Raw genomic sequence first — 22,124 nt, 5'->3', positions numbered from 1 at the left:
CAGCACTTCCTAGTAACAGTGCCTCCATTAGCCACATGGCAGTTTTCAGTACACGTAAGGAATATCTATTCCTTGCGCATCCAGACAAAAAATAGGCACAGGCATGGGAATTAGGATATCAGAATTCTGAAAACTGGTTGTTGCCAGACATTGATGGAGGCCAGCTGTGTACACAGCCCATGGTGCATTAGAGTGTACCATCTGAGTAGATTTCTAACTTTCTGATTGCTTCCCTTTACATGAAGTAACTCCTTTCTCATTGGAACCTTGCCAGCTGTGTGCCTGTGTGCCCGACGAGGCTCTTTTCTGATGCTGCTTTGGCCTCTGGGTAATGAGCAGGTTATCTCCACTTGGCTCCCCATCGCTTACACAGCCTCATGAGTGTGAGCTCACAGCTGTGGCTTAGCATTAGTCTGCTAGATTGTGTTTCACAGAAGCTCTTATATGCATAGATCCTTCCTTCTTCTCTCCCTGTGTCCCTTGATATTACTTCCAGCTGAACCCTTGCTTTCCTGATTACTTGTCAGCCTTTCAGGGTTTACTCATGGAGTCTTCTGAAACAAAGACGCAACTAGGGATCTCCTGATGTGAAGATTGTGAATTTGAGGAAGTTATCATGCTATCACCTAGTGTTTATTTGTCCTTCTGCATTTGTGCTTTCCTCTCAGCACAAGTAGAATAACATGTGATTGTGCTACCGTGTGTCCAGGCTGCCTCATCTTTCAAGTATTTCATACGGGTCCAAGATGACGTTTCACACAGAGAATGTTGTGAATTGCAGGCCCTAGTGGAGGTGAGGAAGATGTGCTGGAGACTCAGGACATACATAGACTTTCTGTCTCCTTACCTTGGACTCAGGGAGTTGAGTGATGGTTAAATATTGGTGTTAATACTAAGTTGTACAGGAAAATGGCTGCAGTTGTCTTAACTAGCTGGAGGTCTGGAATTTGTCCAGGGAAGACTTTCTAAACTCTGAGCAAGTCTGCTTGCAGGTCCTGTCCAGAGACTATCTGAGATAACATTTGCAGAACGTGGTCCATGGTTGTTCATGTCCTCATGCTGGTGGTGGGAGGAACCAGAGGTGTTAGAGAAGCCAGCTGAGATTACCTGAGAGAGGTGCTTAGAATTATGAGGTTGCTAAGTTTACTTCTTTGAGTACCTTTATTTAGCTTCTTCCCTTTGGAGATTAACCAGTACAGGAAAAATTTTAGAGCTTGGTAATGTGTATTTAAAAAAAAAATTCCCTGATGTGCTTCAGCAGGGAATGAATGCTTCAAAAACACTGTTTACTTACTAAATTGAAACAATAGAAAAATGGCATTTGTTCATTCACATTCTGATATTTGATGGCTGTGTTGTTATTCTGTTGTTAAGGAACTTGGGGTGTCAGACCTGTGAGTGTACTGGCTTGCAGACATCAGAGCTGATTAGTGAAGTACTGTTAAGCTGTTTTAGTGGTAGTAGAGGGTTTGTGTTTTGGGGCTTTTGTTTGTTTTTAGGGTGTAGATAAACTGAAGAATCAGATGTATAGATATTAAAAAATTCATTATTGTATTTAAAGATACTAAATGGAAATACCTAAATCAAAATGTGTAGAGAGAGCTCATAGAAACACACTAAATGGTGTATCATTAGGAATTCCACTTGGCTGTAAACCACAGGGTCCTAACTGTAGTGTGGTTGAACGCTAAAGGTTTTCTCACATGAAAAAAAGTCAAGATAAGTAGTTGTTTCCTTGGTTTCTGTGGCTCAAGGAAGTTATATGTCTTCAGGTCTTTTGCCCTTTTTTTTGTGGTTCAAAGGTACCTGCTGAAGCTCCAGCAAGTATGCTCACATTTTGAGCAGGAAGAATGAGTAGAAGACTTCTGTTTATATCTCAGTGACCAAAAAAGACATATGGCTATCCTTGGCTGCAGGGGAGTCTGGGATATGCTACAATTAATTGGGCATATTATTGCTACTAATAAAATTTAAGTTATTTTTTAGTAAGACATAAAAGCTGAATGGATATTGGGAAAGCAGCTAACATCTCCACTACAGAAGTATTTTGTATTTCTTTTTACTTTGAAATAAGTCATCTCTCTTAGGGCCCAGTGTTATCTCTGATATGTTTTAGGATATATTGTAAAGTGAATTGAAAGTGATATGAGAACATTCTATTTCTGAATTTATGAAAAGTGAGGAAAGAGGCTATTAAAGAAACCAAAGACTGACACTACAAAATGTGGACGTCAGATGAGTTGCATGCTTTGAGAATTTGCACAATGTGTTCTCCTTCTTCATAAAGTCAGAGCTCTTTGGGAATGCTTACAGCATTCATGACTTTTGCAAACATTCCAGTCATCTTTGCTGTTGAACTTCCTGTTCTTTTCCCCGGCATATTTTCCTAGATATTTTTTCTCTCACATAGTAATGAATAGCAGAATGTGAGTGGATGAGACAGTTTTGCTGACCTGTGGACTTTTCCTGTTGTTGTAAAGGAACTTTTTTCCAGGTTGTTGTAATTCTTAGTCCTCAATATGCATATGAATGCCAGAAGTTTTTTAGATAATAAATGTGAGTTTTTTGGCTTTATATATTTTTTAACAAGATCATTTCTTATTAAGGTAGTGGAGTGACCATTTGGCTCTTTCTAGAATTTTCTCTAAATATAACTAATGGGTCAAATGAAAGAAAAACCGTCCTACCACTGTTTCTTTCCTTTTTCAATAAATTGTGATTGCAGGCAGTGTCAGCCTACCGTGTCACCTCACAGTGAAACAGCACCAATTCCAGTACCTACTCAAATAAGGAATTATCAGCGCATAGAGCAGAATCTTACATCTACTGCCAGCTCAGGCACAAATGTACATGGTTCCCCAAGGTAAGTTTGTAGCTTTTTTCTTGCTTAATTCTTTTTCTTCTCCTTTAAAAAAATTTTTTATTGTTATTGGAAGACTGTTACTTTGCATGGCATAGTTAGTCTCTTACATGTGTGTATACTGGAAATGCACAAAATTGAATAAAAAAGTTTTATAATTGATAATTTAAATGATATTTAAGTTTAACTTGATAATATAGTATATGTATATATTTATATATTTTATTTATATATGTTAAGTATACATGTGTATAGATACATATACTTATAAAGTATAATTAGTTTTAAGAATTGAGGAAGAACTTATTAAAAAAAATGAAATCCCACCAGTTGTAGCAGATTATTTACATATTATTTACTTTTTCCCCGATCCTGAGACCTTACTAAGATCATATTAAAGGAATGACAAAGGTACAAGTCCACACAAACACATGAAATAAGAATAGATTATTCTTTTTTTTTTTCTTTTTCTTTTCTTTTTTTTTGTGCTTTAGAGATGGGGTCTCACTACGTTGACCAGGCTGGTCTTGAACTCATGGCCTCAAGCGATCCTCCCATCTCAGCCTCCCAAAGCGCTGGGATTACAGGTGTGAGCCACCATGCCTGGCCAAGCATAGATTATTCTTATTCTATTCAGTGAGAGAGAGAGTGCAGTAAATTTCTGGAAAACAGAAGGGGATAGAAGAATGGTACTTGATTTAGCATGGCAGACGTAAGTATGCATATAATAAGGGATTCTGACATAACGAGAATCACTGTGACCCACAGTATCCTCAGAGAGACCTAAATCTCAGAGAACTCGATAGAGTGGAGGGAGGAAATAGCACTTTGACTTCTGGTAACTAATTCTACATATATGTATAGTCATGGACATACTCTACATATACAGGCCTCTCCTGTGTATGAAATTGCATTTACACAAAGTTGTTAACTGTTACGATACCAAAGGATGAAAAATAAGCCAAGTGGCCACCAGTAATGAACTAATTTATTATGATCCATCTCTGATAATGGAATATTACACACCTTCCATTCCACAAAGAGTGAAGGAGCTCCCTCTGTGCCAAAGTGGAAAGATTTCCAAGTTATATTATAAAATGAAAAAAGTAAAGTGATTGACAGTATATTATGCAGTGGTTCTCAAAGCTTAGTCTGTGGATCCCTTCAGAGGGTCAATGAGATCAAAACTATTTTCATAATACAAATTAGGACATTATTTGCTTTTTTCATTGCATTGATACATGCACTGATAGTACAAACAGCAAAGATGGATAAAGCTATTGGAACCTTTGCCTGAGTCAGGGTGGTGATACCCAAACAGTACAGTACTATTAGTCTTTGTATTCTTCCCCACCACACACTTGCGGTACAAAGGAACGTCCTTAATGAGGCAGTAAAAATTAATATATTTCTTTGAAAATCTCAATCCTTGAGTAGGATGTACACATAAAGCACTTTTGCCACATTAATATTAGAGTAGTTATCTTAGGAAAAGCACTGGTATGATTGTTCTAGTTCCAAGTTGAACTAGCTGCTTTGTCATAGATCTAGTACCCTTTTTACTTTAAAAAATGGCTGACAAACGATGGTTATGGGTATCAAGCAGCCATTTTGTCAAAAATGGTAAGTCCACTTTGAAGAAAACAAGTGATGGTAAATGTCAATGATAAAACTTGAGCTTTTAAGCAAAAATTAGAATGTTGGAAAAATTCAGTGGTCAATACAAGTTTGACAGCTTCTGTTATACCTTGACAGGTGTTTCTTTTAAAATTGAGGATGATATTTTGTTATGAATATTACTTTTTGATATTGTTTAATGTATCAACATTGGAATATCTGCATAACTCAGTGAACCAATGTTTTCCAAATTACTAAATGGTTAAAAAAAATCATGCACAGGTAAAAGTTTCATTCAAAGTGCAAGATTCTTTGCAAAAGAATGGAGTCTCGCATAATGGAGTATGAGTTCATTAATCTGGTTTCAGATCCACATTGCAGTCAACCTTTTAGCAACAACCACTTGCTGAATTTTGGTGTAGTATCAAAGAAGCATGTCACAGTTAACCTGAAAAGGCTACCAAAATATTCCTTCCTTTCACAGTTACACATCTGTGGAAGGCTGGATCCTCCTCATATACTTTACTCAAAATAACGTGTCTTACAACAGATTGAATGCAGAAGCAATTGTGAGAATCCAAATGTCTTCTGTGAGCCATTAGAAATTTATAAAAATGTATAAAATAATGCCATGCCTTTTACTAATTTATTTTGTTTTGGAAAATATGCTTTTTTTTCATAATCTTATATTACATGGAATAAGCTTATTAATGAGTTAATAATTCTTAAAATTTCTCAGCTTCATTTTGAATACAGTAAATATCAATAGATATAAGTTACATAAACAGAACTCTCTGAGGTCTTCAGTAATTTTTAAGAGTATAAAGAGGACCTAAGACCAAAAAGATTCCAAATGGTTGGTATGTAACATACCACCTTTAGTGTTAAAACATGGTGAAAATAAGAGTATATATTTAGTTTGTTTTGTGTATGCATTAAGGAACTCTGAAAGAATACACTAGAAACTAAGAATCATGGTAACCTTTTGAATAGAATTGGGGAAGTGTTGGGTATTAGGCAAATAGAATAGAAAAATGAGAGGGAGACCTCACTCTTTTTTTTTTTTTTTTTTTGAGACGGAGTCTCGCTGTGTCTCCCAGGCTGGAGTGCAGTGGCGTGATCTCGGCTCACTGCAAGCTCTGCCTCCCGGGTTCACGCCATTCTCCCGCCTCAGCCTCCCACGTAGCTGAGACTACAGGCGCCCACCACCACGCCCGGCTAGTTTTTTGTATTTTTAGTAGAGACGGGGTTTCACCATGTTAGCCAGGATAGTCTCGATCTCCTGACCTCGTGATCCACCCGCCTCGGCCTCCCAAAGTGCTGGGATTACAGGCTTGAGCCACTGCGCCCGGCCAAGACCTCACTCTTTATGCATCTTGTAATTGTTCCATGTGACTACATTACATATTTCTGAAAACTACTCCATGGCATATTGTTAGGAAGTTTCACAAAATGCAGGAATAAAGAGAGAGTTCTAGAACCTTTTATAAAAGGAATAATTTACTTTTCAGATCTGCAGTGGTGCGAAGGTCAAACACCAGCCCCATGGGCTTCCTCCGGCTGGGATCATGCTCCCCGGTGCCAGCAGACACAGCGCAGACAGTTGGACGAAGGCTCTCCACTGGGTCTTCTAGGCCTTACTCACCTTCCCCTTTGGGTAAGGAGAGTTTAAAAACAGTTGTTTTCAACCTTTTTTTCACTGTAATAAATCTGACGTTACACATTCTCTTTAGGAACTTTGGCTCATGATGGCAGTGATTCTCAGCTGATTGGAGGCCATACCCCGTCCTTCCATCTTTACCCCAATCCCAACTCCCTCTTTTCTTTTTTTCTTTTTCTTTTTCTTTCTTTATTTGAGACAAGGTCTCACTCTGTTGCCCAGGCTGGAGTGCAGGGGCATGATCTCGGCTCACTGCAGCCTCTGCCTCCTGGGTCCAAAGGAGCTTTCCACCTCAGCCTCCCAAGTAGCTGGAATTACAGGCGCATGCCACCACACCCAGCTAATTTTTTTTATTTTTTTATTTTTATAGAGGCAAAGTTTCATTATGTTACCCAGGCTGGTCTCGAACTCCTGGGCTCAAGCAATCCACTCGCCTTGGCCTTCCAAAGTGCGGGGGTTATAGGTGTGAGCCACCGCATCTGGCCCCAATTCTTTTTGAGAATCTCTGTATAAATGTGTTAGGATCTCTACTGGAAATACAATAATATAAATGTAACTTATGTATAAAAAGCGTCTCCTTTGGGATTGGGCTCTGAATGCAAAGTCAGAAACCCTAGGTTGAAGTGCATAAAATGCCTTTTCTACTTATCACTCATACTTATAAGGATTACTGTATAGCAGCTCTGGGTCACAATTACCAGAAACCTTCCAGTTCCGGTAGGCATGTGGTGGCAGCTTCGTTACAGATCTTCCCACTTCTCCTGGTACTGTAATAAGGAGAATGCCAATACAAACAACACCAGCAACAACAAAAACCCTCCCAAAAGGAGAAACAAACTGTATACCGTATCTTCAGTGAAACCAAGAGACAGAAATAAAAGCTCAAACTCCAGAAATATGTGTAAGAGAGCCAAAGCCACTGAGACTACAGCAGCTGTATGAGAGGCAGCATTGAGGTGGTGGGAAGAACAGGTGGTGCACACAGGGCCCGGGGTGGCAGATCTCAAAACTGCAAAAAAATACTTCCAGGGGAGGGCCCCACCTTCAGTCAGAACTGCTGAAGTAAGACTAAGATGGAACAGGAAGAAATCTGAAGAGACAGAAAGAGAAGGGCTTTCCTCAGGAGCCCTATTTAAAACAAGACAAAACACACAATGATAGTGTTGAAAAAGGAAAAAAGTTTAAATTGCCACATTACCTGTTGCAATGGTTTCAAAGCTGTTTTTAGATGAAAAATCTTTGAATAAAATTTTGGCCCTTTCTCACTCCTGCAGCAGCCCCTGAGGTACTTCAGGGTCTCCAAAGACAAGGTCCAGATCTCATTCTTGCACACAAGAATAAAGCCCTTCCCTAAGGATCTGATCTCTGCCCGCTGCCTGATCCCTTGGAATGAGCCCTCTTGATGTAGACATATGTTTCTCATCTGCTTAAACTCCCCTGAAGCCTTCCCTAACTCTCTCTATGTTAGTTTTAGTTCTCAGAGAAATGGATGCATAGAACATGCTATCTACAAGAGAGTGACTTGGGGAAACTCCTGTGAAGAATGAAGGGGAGGAGCAGGAGGAAGCAGGGAGGGCCCTCAGACCAAACATAGGTCCAACACCTGGAAAAGGAGGGCAGGAAGGAGGAAGAGCTGGCCAGGAAGAGTCTCAGACTGTGATGTAGGTCTAAGAAGGTTTCAGCCAGACTGAAGGAGTAGCCCCAAGCACTGGATTGTCTTGTTAGAGGAATTCCCTGACCTGCTTCAACAAGCCTGAATTAGTGCCCCACCATATGCAGTCACTGACTGGGAACAGCTCCTGGGGGAAGCCTAGCCTTGGCACCAGTGTGGTAGATCCAGAGGGACTGCAGCTGGGGCTGTCTGTTAGCCATGCCCCGCAGCTCCCCAAGCCCGGACACTTTGTACAAACTCTTTGTACTTACCTGTCTTATGGACATACTTGTTAGGAGCATTTGTTTGTTTATGTGGCTTTTCTTCCCCTAATGTTCTTGTTTCAAGGCAGATTATACGATACTTTTTATCTTAGTGTGCAGCACCCAGCAGATTGGTCCTCCGGTAAATGTTAGTTGAACCAAACCTTTGTTCCTTAAAATTTTCTAACCAGTAATTTACTGTGTAATTTGTGCATGTGTTGCCTGTTGCTGTCTTTTATTGGTTTTGGATATTTTTCTTCCTTTTCCCATCTTTTTTTTTTTTTTTTTTTTGTAGTTGGTACCATTCCTGAGCAATTCAGTCAGTGCTGCTGTGGGCATCCTCAGGGCCATGACTCCAGGAGTAGAAACTCCTCAGGTAGGAGAATGTATTTGGTTTATTAATAATTTGAATTGTATTATAAATGGATTTGAGTTGTGTTTTTCTAGTCTTCTCAAAGAACAGAATTGATATGAATTATCTCCTCTGCCATCCTGATTTTTAGAATATTGGTCTAATGTGGTTTAACATATCATAAAGCTAATCTAATACCTCCTTTTGAATATGAGATTCCTTAATGAAAGTAAGTCTTAGGAATTAAATAACTTGGCTAAGTTTTGCTTATTTTCACATAGATAATGAAAATTATTTACGAAGTGAAATTTCATTACTTTAATACTATTGATTAATACCTTTTTTTTTTTTTTAAATTGGAGTCTCGCTCTGTCGCCTAGGCTGGAATGTAGTGGCACGATCTTGGCTCACTGCAACCTCCGCCTCCTGGGTTCAAGCGATTCTTCTACCTCAACCTCCCAAGTAGCTGGGACTACAGGCGAGCGCCACCATGCCCGGCTAACTTTTGTATTTTTACTAGAGATGGGATTTCACCATATTGGCCAGGCTAGACTCGAACTCCTGACCTTGTGATCCTCCTGCCTTGGCCTCCCAAAGTGTTGGAATTACAGGTGTGAGCCACCGTTTCGGAATGATTAATACTGTTTGGTAAGAGCCATGAGTCAGCATCAGATAAAATAATACAGATTTTTAAAATTATATGTATATGCCTGAAAATATATGTGTGAATCGCAGCTTTATAAGTTAAATTCTATTGTATGGATATTTGAGGAGTTGACCAGTTAGAGGACTCCTGTGTTACTTAGAAAAGCACTCTTTAACGAAGCTTAAATAACTTTAGTCAGACCATAAGATTTTAACACGAATTTATTTTTATAAAGCGCAGTAAAATTAAATATCAAGTTTGGAATGAGGTGAAGCCAGGAGTGGTCAACAGCAAAGCTTCTGTTGGTTTCTGTTTTTAGAATAATGATGGTTAGGTCACTAAGAATATTTGCATGCTCTTAATGTTAATTCTTGATAGTTTGGCTTCTAAGAAACTCCGAAGAGTGTGTAACTGGAGTCAAGGATTAGTGGACCTTGGGTTGGCAACAAGGTTTGTAGGGGGGAAAAGGGGACCTTATCTCCTAGACTCTTGATTTGGTTTCCCCTGAGAGGCAAGGATATCTGCGGGCAAGTGTTCTCTTTGTGAGAATATGGATGCTTTCGGTTTTAAGTGTGTAATTTAATGGACAAAGTACAGAAAATTCACATGCTTGTTATTTTTACACAAAGTAAAATTTGGGAAAGGTCTGTTATCTTATGATCTTCTTTCCTACACATTATATATATTTGTTTATTTTGTTTTTTTTGAATAAGGAGTTATTTTGGGTTAGTTTGAGTTTTCTTTTAGTTGCTGTGTGAGAAAAGAGAATAATTACATAGATTTACCAAGGTATGTATTCATATAGAGTAAAAATCATCCTGTTCAATGTAGGTTTTTGTTGTATTCATTAACTTTAATCACTAACGATATTGCTCTCTTTGGTGCTAATCAGACCTTGCATTAATCTGAGTTATTTACTAGCTACTGATTAAAAACAGCGAGTAACCCATAATCATTAAAATCTGTCTCCTGAGAATATGAACAATGGATTTGTTTTGCAAAGGATGGCAGAAAAATAGTCTCTTGCCAAGTAAATCACTTTTAGAATGTCTTATGAAAGATAAGATATTTATCAGAATTCTCATTTTAAAAACTGTCTTCTTAATTTTTACATTTTTGCACTGCACTTCTTCACTTTGGGTTAACGTTACATTTGTTTTCTTGTTAGGTTCTCCAGTGCCACAAGCTCAGTCACCACAGTCCCTCTTATTGGGTGCTAGACTGCAGAGCGCCCCCACCCTCACTGACATCTATCAGAACAAGCAGAAGCTCAGAAAGCAGCACTCTGACCCCGTGTGCCCAACCCATGCTGGGGCTGGGTACAGCTACTCACCTCAGCCCAGCCGGCCTGGCAGCCTTGGAACTTCTCCCACCAAGCACTTGGGGTCCTCTCCACGGAGTTCTGACTGGTTCTTTAAAACTCCTTTGCCAACAATCATTGGCTCTCCTACTAAGGTGTGTTTATTAAACCCTTTTGTAGGTTAGGAACTAGTATAGTACTTTATGGAAAGGATTCATTATGAGAATAGCTATTATTTATTTATTTTATTTTTTGAGACAGAGTCTTGCTTTGTTGCCCAGGCTGGAGTACAGTGGTGCAAGCTCAGTTCACTACAACCTCTGCTTCCCAGGTTCAAACCATTCTGGTACCTCAACCTCCTGAGTAGCTGGGATTACAGGCATGTGCCACCTTGCCCAGCTAATTTTTTTTGTATTTTTAGTAGAGATGGGGTTTCACCATGTTGGCCAGTCTGGTCTTGAACTCCTGGTCTCAAGTAATCTGCCTGCCTCAGTCTCCCAAAATGCTGGAAGTACAGGTGTGAGCCACCGCTCCTGGCCAATAATAGTTATAATATAATGAACACTTTCTATGTGCCAGATGCAGTGTAAGTACTTTACTTGCAGAATTCTTTTTGTGTATGATCCCATTTAATCCTGATGAAAGGAAATTGAGGCTTAGAGAGTTTAAATGAACTGTGCAAGGTCACTCAAGCTGTAAATAGAGCTGCCAGTGTTTGAATCTGGGTTTGACTGACGCCAGAGTCCATACTCCTGCCAGGTCTGACCCGCAGACCCTGACGAAGCAGTGGATGAAAAAATGCACTCCAACACATTCAGTGAAGGAGTGGGCTAGGGGACCGGGCCGTTCACAGAAAGAGTTGTAGCTGCCATGGCTCTGACATGCTAGTGCTGCAGGCATTTATTTAGTACAGATTTAATGATAAAGGCCTTGAGTCAACATACTTGTGGGTAATTGTGTGTAGATGATTAAAGTCCAGGTTCCAAGGCCTAAGTAAACTAACTTATCTAGATCAGTTTTTTTTCATCCCGTTGTTACCTAACCTAACCTGTCAGGCACCGGATAAGAGAAGCTGGCTGCCTTCAGCTAAATCCTAGCTTTTGTAAAACCTCTCGGCCTTCCAAGAAGGTTTGTATCTTTCTACAATTTTTCCCACCACCCTGACCAATACTTCTGACTACTGGGTCACACAGACCTTCCATTACTGAATAGTTCATGCATTATATTAACTAGTTTACATATATATATGTCTCTTTAGACCACAGCTCCTTTCAAAATCCCTAAAACGCAAGCATCTTCCAACCTGTTAGCCTTGGTTACTCGTCATGGGCCTGCTGAAGAACAATCCAAAGATGGGAATGAACCACGGGAATGTGCCCATTGCCTCTTAGTGCAAGGAAGTGAGAGGCAGCGGGCTGAGCAGCAGAGCAAGGCAGTGTTTGGCAGGTAAAAGACTGTTTCCATTCTAGCCTTAAACATGAAAACTGTAATAGTAAAACAAATAGATTTCTATTATAAAAGCAGCAAGACTACATTAGTATAGCAGGTGATTTATGCCATATGGTTATTGATATGTACAGCATACATTTAGAATCTCTGAAAACCATAGATGCTTCCTGTAACTGTGTAAGTACATAGTTCTTCCTGAACTTCTTGAATATTCTATTTCTGTCCTTTATTTTTATTATTGAAGTTTATCTCTACCCTGAATTGTTTGGTATCTATTTCTTGTTTCCTCATTCTCTAACTTCCTATTAACCCTTCTAGTTTTAAAAAGTATAGTTTTCCTTTATTAAAAACATCACCATTCTTTTTAGATCTGTCAGTACTGGGAAGTTATCAGATCAACAAGGAAAGACTCCTATAGGTGGACATCAGGGCAGCACAGACAGTTTAAATACAGAACGACCAATGGATATAGGTAAGAAAAATGTAGTTTCTTTTTAGGCAGATAATTTGCTAGCATATGTATTAGTTTCTTACTGCTGTTGTAACAAATCACCACATGCTTGGTGGCATAAAATAACACAAATGTATTATTTTACAGTTCTGGATGTCATACCTATCCTCTCATCTTCCTCCTCAGTAGCCCATTCACAGCAGGAGCTTATTCAGTATCTTGATGAGCAGCAGTCTGTGAGTTATTAATAGAAGGAGTTCTGACAAAGATTTTTTTTTGTCAGTAGGATAATACTGGTCGAAGTTGGCCTAAACCTACATGCATTCCTGAGCATTTACTTTACAGTGACTGGATTTTATAAAGACCCATACATCACTGAGACCCCTGAACCTTTTGGAGTTGCTCCAGAGACTGTACGTTCATAACCACCCATACATATCTAGATTACTTGGCCTGCGTGTCAAAAAACAAAAACAAAATGCAGATTCTAGACTCTTAATTCCGTATTCCAGACTTGCTTGCTTAAATTTTCTGGGGGTTTTTAGGAATCAATATATGTAATACACTCCCAGGTGATTATTGTGGACACTCAAATTTGAGAATCACTATTGTAATCTACTTGGTTTTTTTTCTCTATGATTTTTTAATTTTCCCCACGAGCATCCAAAGGAGGAAATATCTGAGCCAGCATGGTTTCTAACCCAAAGAGAATACTGTAGGATTTAATATTTCACTGTACTGTCTTCTTCCCTTCAGTTTCTAAAGAGAAGTCTGATGTAATTCTTACCCTTGTTCTCTATAGGTGAGGTGTGTTTTTGTCTTTGGCTTCTTTCAGAATTTTCTCTTTGTCTTTGATTCTCTGAAGTTTGAATATGATATGCTTAGATGCAGATTTTTTCATATTCTTTCTGCTTGGTGTTTTCTGTTTCCTAGGTCCGTGGTTTGATTCTGTCATTAATTTTGGAAGTTTTTCAGCCATTATTACTGCTTTGAATGTTTCTTCTGCTTTTCTCTCTCATTCTTCTGGTATTCCCATTAAGTATATGTTCCGCTCTTACAGTTGGCCCATTGGTCTTAAGAGTCTCATGCTCTGCTGACTGAGCTAGCCAGGCACTGGCTCCATTGTTCTTAGTCTGTTCTTTTTTCTTCTTCTTTTCATTCTTCTTTCTCTTTGCTTTTTAGTTCAGGAAGTTTCAGGAAGATATTGACGTATCTTTAATCTCACTGATTCTTTCCTTGGCAAAGTCCAGTCTACTGATGAGCCCATCAAAGGCATTCTTTGTTTCTGTTACCGTGATTTTGATTTTTAGCATTTCTTTTAGACTCTTTCTGAGTTTCCATCTCTCTGTCTATATTACCTATGTGTTCTTGCATGTTGTCCACTTTTTCCATTGGAGCCCTTAGTATATTAAATTATCATTACTTTAAATTCCCAGTGTGATATTAAATAATTCCAGTATCTCTGTCATATGTGAGTCTGGTTCTGATGTTTGACTTGCTCTCTCTTTTCAAACTGTATTTTTGCCATTTAGCATGCCTTTTAATTGAGGGGAGTATGATATACTTTGTTTAAAAACTGAGTTAAATAGGCCTCTAGTATGAGGTTTTTTGTTTATCTGGCCAGGAGTTAAGCTTTATTTAGCATTTGCCGTAGCTGTGGGTATCAGAGGCTAAAATTTTCTCTGGTATCCTTGTTTTTGTCTCTCCTGTTGTCTTTGGGTTTCCCTATACACTCCTTAAATTGCATCTGGACCTTGCCTAACTCTGTATTTTCTTCCGACAGCTTTATAATTCTATTTTTAAAAGTGTAAGATGTAGCTCTTACACTTACGTCTGTGGTTCAGTTTGACTTAATTCTTATGGATGATGTGGTGAAGGGATCCAGCTTTATTCTTTTGGATGGGCTATTCCGCGGTCGCAGCACCATTGCAGATTATTCTTTCCCTGTTGTGTTGTTTTGCTATTTTTGCTAGCCTTGTCAAAAATTGGTTGACCATTGATGGGTTAGGTTTTGTGTCCCCACCCAAATCTTATCTTGAAATGTAATTCCCTTAATTTCCATGTGTCAAGGGAGAGACCAGGTGGAGGTAATTGAATCATGGGGGCAGTTTCCCCCATGATGTTCTGGTGATAGTGAGTTCTCACGAGATATGATGGTTTTATAAGGGGGCTCTTCCCCACTTTGCTCAGCATTTCTCCTTCCTGCTGCCTTGTCAAGAAAGTGCCTTGCTTCTCCTTTGCCTTCCACCATAATTGTAGGTTTCCTGAGGCCTCCCCAGCCATGCTTAACTGTGAGTCAATTAAACCTCTTTCCTTTATAAATTTCCCAGTCTTAGGCGTTATTTATAGCAGTAGGAAAACGAACTAATACAACCATAAATATGTTTATTTCTGGACTCAACTATTTCATTGATACATATGTCAATTCTTGCTGGTACCATACTACCTTGATTACTGTAGCTTTGTCTTAAGTTTCAAAATCAGGAAATAGGAGTTTTTCTTTTTTGTGCTTTTTCAAGATTGTTTTGGTTATTAGGGGTGTCTTGAGTTTCCATATGAATTTTTGCATCATCTTGTCAGTTTCTGTAGAGAGACTGGCTGGGTTTTTGATGGAGATTGCATTATTAGATCAATTTAGTGAATATTGAAGTCTTTCTTAGTCCATTTTCTGCTGCTATAACAGAACATCTGAGACTGCATAATTTATAATGAACAGAAGTTTACTTTCTTACCATTCTGTAGGCTGAAAGTCCAAGATCAAGGCACTTATTCTGGTGAGAGTCTTGCTGCTTCGTCACATAGTGGAAGGCAGAAGGTCAGGAGAGGGCTTGTCCTTTAACCCCAATTCCTTTTATAATGGCATTAATCTATTCATGAGGGCTTTTGGGTCTTGTTTCCTCTTAGTCTGGTCAAAGGTTTGTTAATTTTATTTATCTTTTCAATAAACCACTTTCATTTCCTTGGTCTTTTATATTGTTTTCTTAGTTTCAATTTTGTTTATTTGTGCCCTGATTTTTATTATTTCTTTTCTTCTAGTAATTTTAGGTTTGGTTTGCTCTTGCTTTTCTAGTTCTTTAAGATGCATTGTTAGGTTGTTTGAAGATTTCTTCTTTTTTGATGTGTAAGCACTTTTAGCTATAAATTTCCCGCTTACTACTGCTTTCACTGTAATCCCAAAGGTTTGGTATGTTGTGTTTCCATTATTATTTGTTTCAATAAATTTTTCAATTTCCTTCTTTCTTCATTGACCCACTGGTCATTCAGGAGCATATTGTTTAATTTCCATGTATTTATATAGTTTCCAAAATACCTCTTATTAATTTCTAGTTTTATTTCATGGTGGTCAGAGAAGATAACTTGATATTATTTCAAAAAAAATTTTTTTTTTTTTTGTAAACAGGGTGTTGCTGGAGTGCAGTGGCATGATGTTGGTGCACTGCAATCTCCACCTCCCAGATTCAAGCAATTCTTGTGCCTCAGCTTCCCTTGTTGCTGGGATTACAGGTGTGTACCACCATGCCTAGCTAATTTTTGTAATTTTTTTTTTTCTTTTTAGAGAGTTTCACTCTGTTGCCCAGGTTGGAGTACAGTGCTGCAATCTTGGCTCACTGCAACCTCCTCCTGGATCCAAGTGATTCTCCTGCCTCAGCCTCTTGAGTAACTGGAACCACGGGTGTGTGCCACCATACCCAGCTTTTTTTGTATTTTTAGTAGAGACGGGGTTTCACCATGTTGGCCAAGCTGGTCTGGAACTCCTGGCCTCATGTGATTTGCCCGCCTCAGCCTCCCAAAGTGCTGGGATTATAGGCTTGAGCCACTATGCCCACCTAATTTTTGTAATTTTAGTAGAGACAGGATTTGCCATGTTGGCAAAGCTGGTTTTGAACTCTTGACCTCAAGTGATCTGCCCGCCTCGGCCTCCCACAGTGCTGCAACTACAGGTGTGAGCCACTATGCCATTGTTGTTGTTGTTTAATGTTTTATGACTTGTTTTGTGACCTAGCATATGGTCTATCATTGAGAATGATCCATATGCTGAGTGGAATGTATATTCTGCAGCCATTGGGTGAAACGTTCTGTAAATATCAATTAGGACCTATAGTGCAGATTATGTCTGATGTTTCTTTGTTGATTTTCTGTTTGGATTATCTATCCAAGTGTGAAAATGGGGTGCTGAAGTTTCCAGCTATTATTGTATTGGGGTCTATCTCTGTCTTTAGCTCTAATAATAATATTTGCTTTATATATCTGTATGCTCCAGTGTTGGGTGCGTATATATCTACAGTTGTCATATCCTCTTGCTGAATTGACCCCTTTGTCATTATATAATGACCTTTGTCTCTTTTTATGGTTTTTGTCTTGAAATCTATTTTGTCTGATATAAGTATAGCTACTCCTGCTCTTTTTTAGTTTCCATTGCATGGAATATCCTTTTCCATCCCTTTATTATCAGTCTATGTGTGTCTCTATAGGTGAAGTGTGTTTCTTATAGGCACCAGATAGGTGGGGCTTATTTTTTTTAATCCATTCAGCCACTCAATGTCTTTTAACTCATGATTAAAGAGTTTAGTTCATTTATATTCAATGTTTGTATTGGTAACTAAGGACTTAATCCTGCCATTTTGTTATTTGTTTTTCTGGTCTTCTTTTTCCTTCCTTCCTTCCTCCCTCCCTCCTTCTTGCTTTTAGTGAAGGTGATTTTCTCTGGTGGTATCATTGAATTTCTTGCTTTCTATTTTTTGTGTATCCAGTATATGTTTTTTTGTTGTTGTTGTTGTTGTTTTTTTTTTTTTTTGAGACGGAGTCTCGCTGTGTCGCCCAGGCTTGAGTGCAGTGGCCGGATCTCAGCTCACTGCAAGCTCTGCCTCCCGGGTTTTTTTACGCCATTCTCCTGCCTCAGCCTCCCGAGTAGCCGGGACTACAGGCGCCCGCCACCTCGCCCGGCTAGTTTTTTGTATTTTTTAGTAGAGACGGGGTTTCACCGTGTTAGCCAGGATGGTCTCGAACTCCTGACCTCGTGATCCGCCCATCTCGGCCTCCCAAAGTGCTGGGATTACAGGCTTGAGCCACCGCGCCCGGCCCCAGTATATGTTTTTTTATTTGAGGTTACCATGAGCTTGCAAATACTATCCATTAATTCGATTTAATTTAATTTTTTTATTTTTGAGATGGAGTTTCGCTGTTGTAACCCAGACTGGAGTGCAATGGCGCGATCTTGGCTCACTGCAACCTCTGCCTCCTGGGTTCAAGTGATTATCCTGCTTCAGCCTCCCAAGTAGCTGGGATTACAGGCGCCTGCCACCATACCCGGCAAATTTTTGTGTTTTTAGTAGAGATGGAGTTTCACCATGTTTGCCAGGATAGTCTCAAACTCCTGACCTCAGGTGATTCACCTGTCTTGGCCTCCCAAATTGCTAGGATTATAGGCGTGAGCCACTGCTCCCGGCCCGATGCATTATTTTAAAGTAATGACAACACTGATTGCATAAACAAGCAATAAGAAAACTAAAAATACTCTAAATTTATCTCCTTGCTTCTTAACTTTTTGTTGTTTCTCTCTACATGTTATTGTACTGTCTACCTTTTGAAAAGTTGTAGTTATTATTTTTCATCGGGTCATTGTTTAGTCTTTCTACTTAAGGCCAATAACCCTTAGACTTGTTCTTTTGCAGCTATTTTTTTAGATCTTGTAGGCTTCCTTCATTCTTTTTCATTTTTTTCTTTTGTTTCCTCTTTATTTTCAAATAGCCTATTTTCATAACTCACTAATTCTTTCTTCTGCTTGATCAATTCTGCTATTAAGAGACTCCAGTGCATTCTTCAGTATGTCAATTGCATTTTTCACCTCTGGAATTTTTACTTGATTCTTTTAATTATATCAATCTGTGTTAGATTTATCTGATAGAATTTTGAATTTCTTCTCTATGTTATCTTAAATTTCCTTGAGTTTTCTTAAAACAGCTATTTTGAATTCTCTATCTGAAAGGTTATATATCTCTCTTTCTCCATGATTGGTCCCTGGTGCCTTATTTAGTTCACTTGGTAGGTTCATGTTTTCCTGACTGGTCTTGATATAGATTTTTGTCCGTGTCTGGGCATTGACATGTTAGGTATTTACTGTTGTCTTCACAATCTGGGCTTTGCAATCTGTACCCGTCCTTCCTGGGGAGACTTTCCAGGTATTTGACGGGACTTGGGCTCCAAGCCCAATAATGCTGTAGTTCTTGCAGACTTGTAGACTTGGATAAGATCCAGAAGAATTCTATGGATTACCAGATAGAGACTTTTGTTCTGTTCCCTTTTTATCAAAAGGTGAGCAACTAATGGCGTCTCTCTCTCTCTATGCTGAGCTGCTTGGAGGTGGGGGTGGGGTGATGCAAACACCCCTGTGGCCAGCACCACTGGAACTACCTCGTTCAGACCTGAAGCCAGCACAGCCCTGGGTCTTGCCCAAGGCCCTCTATAACCACTGCCTGGCTACCACCTATGTTCGCTCAAGCCCCAGGACTTAAAATCAGCAGGTGGTGAAACCAGCCAGGTTTGTGTCCTTCCTTTCAGGGCAACAAGTTCCCCAGGCTCCAGGCATGTCCAGAGATGCTATCTGGGAGTCAGGGATAGGAATTTAAAAACCTTAGAAATCTACCTGGTATCCTATCCTACTGCAGCGAAGCTGCCACTCAAACCACAAGACAAAGTCCTTCCCAATCTTTCCCGCCCTTACCACAGGCAGAAGAACCTATCCCTGTGGCCATAACCACCACTGGCCCACAAGGAGTTCTGCCAGGCCACCACTGATGTTAACTTAAGGCCCAAGGGCTCTTCAGTCAGCGTGTACTGAGTGCTACTAGGCCTAGAACCCCACCCTTCAGGGCAGGTCCAGAAATGTCCAAGAGCCTAGGCCTAGATTTGGAAACCCCAAGAGCCTGCTTAGTGCTCTATGCCACTGTGATCAAGCTATGCCTGAAGCCAGCATGTCTCAGAGTCTCCCCCAAGGCCCAAGCATGCTCCCTGGGTAGTAGTTATTGCTTACTCAGGGCCCGAAGACTCTTCAGTCAGTAGGTGATGAATCTTGCCAAGACTGGGTCTTTTTTTTTCAAGGCCAGTGAGTTCCCTTCTGGCTCAGGGTGTGGCTAGAAATGTCAACAGGAACTAGGGCCTGGGATGGCGGTCTCACGACTCTGCCCGGAGTCTGTCCTACTGTGGCTGAACCTAGTATCCAAGACGCAAGAGAAAGCCCCTTTTACCTTTCTCTCTTGTCCTCAAGCAGAAGGAAGGAGTCACTTTTGTTGCTGTGAGCTGCGCTGCCTGGGTTTGGGAGGAGGAATGGCACAAACCCTCCCTTAGAAGCGCTGTCTGATGTCTCCCTAGGTTGTGCCCCAATCCACTGACTCTAAGCCCAGCACAGAACCAGGATTTGGCTAGGAATTGCGTTCCTTGTATCCTAGACTGCCTTTCAAGTTCACTTTGAACCCAGAGCGCTTTAGCTTGTGGTGGCGAGGCTTGCGGAAACTCACATTCTGGCCACTCAGGTGGGCACTTTCCCTCTAGCTACAGCTGGTCCAAGTGCTCCCTCTGTGGGCGGATACCAGCTGAGTTCAGCATGGTTTTGTTTTGCACTGTGACAGGGCAGCACTGAGTTCAATGTGCAGTCCCCAAATTGCTGCACTCTCCCTCCCCCAAGTACACAGATTATTTCTTCACCACACACAGCCACTGCCAGGGGAGTGGCGGAGGGTAGTGCTGGCAGTTCAAGACTACCTTTCCTACCCTCTTCAGTGCCGCTTTCAGTGATACGAAGTTAAAACCAGGTACTGTGATTATTCACCTGATTTTTGGGTCTTATAAAGGTGCTTTATTGTGCGCAAATTTTGGGGGGGTGTATTGTACAATTGGTGGAGGCTTCTATTTTGCCATCTTACTCTGGTTTGTAATTTTATGTCTTTGAAAAGAAGCTAAGAAAAGAAAGCAAGTATGTGTTTATAGTTTGTTATATTAACTTTCTTATTTATCATTTCTGGTTCTCTTGGTTTGTTTTTGTTTTTGTGGATTTGATTTACCATCTGGTGTCATTTCCTTACCCTAATACAGTTTTAATCCCATCTGACTCCTTTATGTTATTATTATCAAATATATTTCTGGCTGGGTGCAGTGGCTCGCTCCTGTAATCCCAACACTGTGGAAGGCTGAGGCAGGAGGATCACTTGAGCTCAGGAGTTCGAGGCTGCAGTGAGCTATGCAGTGAGCTATACCACTGCCCTTCAGCCTGGGTGACAGGTGGAGACCCAGTCTCTAAAAAAATAAAAAGTAAGGCCGGGCGCGGTGGCTCAAGCCTGTAATCCCAGCACTTTGGGAGGCCGAGACGGGCGGATCACGAGGTCAGGAGATCGAGACCATCCTGGCGAACACGGTGAAACCCCGTCTCTACTAAAAAAAAATATACAAAAAAAATTGGCGGGCGAGGTGGCGGGCGCCTGTAGTCCCAGCTACTTGGGAGGCTGAGGCAGGAGAATGATGTGAACCCGGGAGGCGGAGCTTGCAGTGAGCTGAGATCCGGCCACTGCACTCCAGCCTGGGTGACAGAGCCAGACTCCGTCTCAAAAAAAAAATAAAAATAAAAATAAAAAAAAATAAAATAAAAAGTAAGGCCAGGCGCGGGGGCTCACGCCTGTAATCCCAGCAGTTTGAGAGGCCAAGGCGGGTGGATTACAAGGTCAAGAGATCGAGACTATCCTGGCCAACATGGTGAAACCCCATCTCTACTAAAAATACAAAAATCAGCTGGGCGTTGTGGCACCCACCTGTAATCCCCGCTACTCGGAAGGCTGAGGCAGGAGAATCAGGAGGCGGGAGTTGCAATGAGCCAAGATCTCGCCAGTGCACTCCAGCCTGGCGACAGAGTGAGATTCCGTCTCCAAAAAAAATAAATAAATAATAATAATAATAATAATAATAATAATTAAATGAACTTTACATTTCTATATGCTATAGACCTGACAATGCAACTGTATACATGTTTTATACAGTTGCTTTTTAAATCAGTTAACAGAAGAACTATACAGTTTGTGTTTTAAACTTTTTTTTTTTTTTTTTTTTTTTTTGAGACGGAGTCTCGCTCTGCCACCCAGGCTGGAGTGCAGTGGCCGGATCTCAGCTCACTGCAAGCTCCGCCTCCCGGGTTTACGCCATTCTCCGGCCTCAGCCTCCCGAGTAGCTGGGACTACAGGCACCCGCCACCACGCCCGGCTAGTTTTTTTTGTATTTTTAGTAGAGACGGGGTTTCACTGTGTTAGCCAGGATGGTCTCGATCTCCTGACCTCGTGATCCGCCTGTCTCGGCCTCCCAAAGTGCTGGGATTACAGGCTTGAGCCACCACGCCCGGCCCAGTTTGTGTTTTATAATTATCTTTACAGATTGGGATTACTATTTGGAGTTAGTTACTTTTGGTCTGAAGAACTATCCTTTGTCCTTTATATTTCTTGTAAGACACGTCTGCTGGCAGTGAATTCTCTCAGCTTTTGTTTATTTGAGAATGTCTTTATTTTGATTTCTTTTCTTTTTTTTTTTTGAGACGGAGTCTCGCTCTGTCACCCAGGCTGAGTGCAATGGCACGATCTCGGCTCACTGTAACCTCTGCCTCCTGGGTTCAAGAGGTTCTCCTGACTCAGGCTCTTGAGTCAGGCCTATGATTACAGGCACGCATCACCACGCCCGGCAATTTTTTGCATTTTTAGTAGAAACAGAGTTTCACCACGTTGTCCAGGCTGGTCTCGAACTCCTGACCTCAGGTGATCCACCCACCTTGGCCTCCCAAAGTGCTAGGATTACATGCATGAGCCACCACACCCACCCTAGCTTAACATGTTTTTATTCCCAGT

The 22,124-nt window shown here is 40.6% G+C and overlaps 1 protein-coding gene across 4 annotated transcripts in view; it reads left to right on the top strand.

The window, feature by feature from the left end:
• The window catches only part of LOC105493332 (unc-51 like autophagy activating kinase 2), a 105,756-nt gene that overhangs the window by 67,500 nt on the left and 16,132 nt on the right, over positions 1–22,124 (top strand). For all 4 annotated transcript variants that reach the window (XM_071082504.1, XM_071082507.1, XM_071082506.1 and 1 more), the window contains exons 15-20: positions 2,726–2,863; positions 5,989–6,134; positions 8,347–8,427; positions 10,218–10,504; positions 11,608–11,795; positions 12,167–12,270. In XM_071082504.1, coding sequence (XP_070938605.1) covers positions 2,726–2,863; positions 5,989–6,134; positions 8,347–8,427; positions 10,218–10,504; positions 11,608–11,795; positions 12,167–12,270 — 944 coding nt within the window. The remainder of the gene's footprint in view (positions 1–2,725; positions 2,864–5,988; positions 6,135–8,346; positions 8,428–10,217; positions 10,505–11,607; positions 11,796–12,166; positions 12,271–22,124) is intronic.

The sequence above is a fragment of the Macaca nemestrina genome, chromosome 17 (assembly GCF_043159975.1).
Source record: "Macaca nemestrina isolate mMacNem1 chromosome 17, mMacNem.hap1, whole genome shotgun sequence".
NCBI lineage: Eukaryota > Metazoa > Chordata > Mammalia > Primates > Cercopithecidae > Macaca > Macaca nemestrina.
This window is presented reverse-complemented; position numbering and strand designations above follow the sequence as displayed.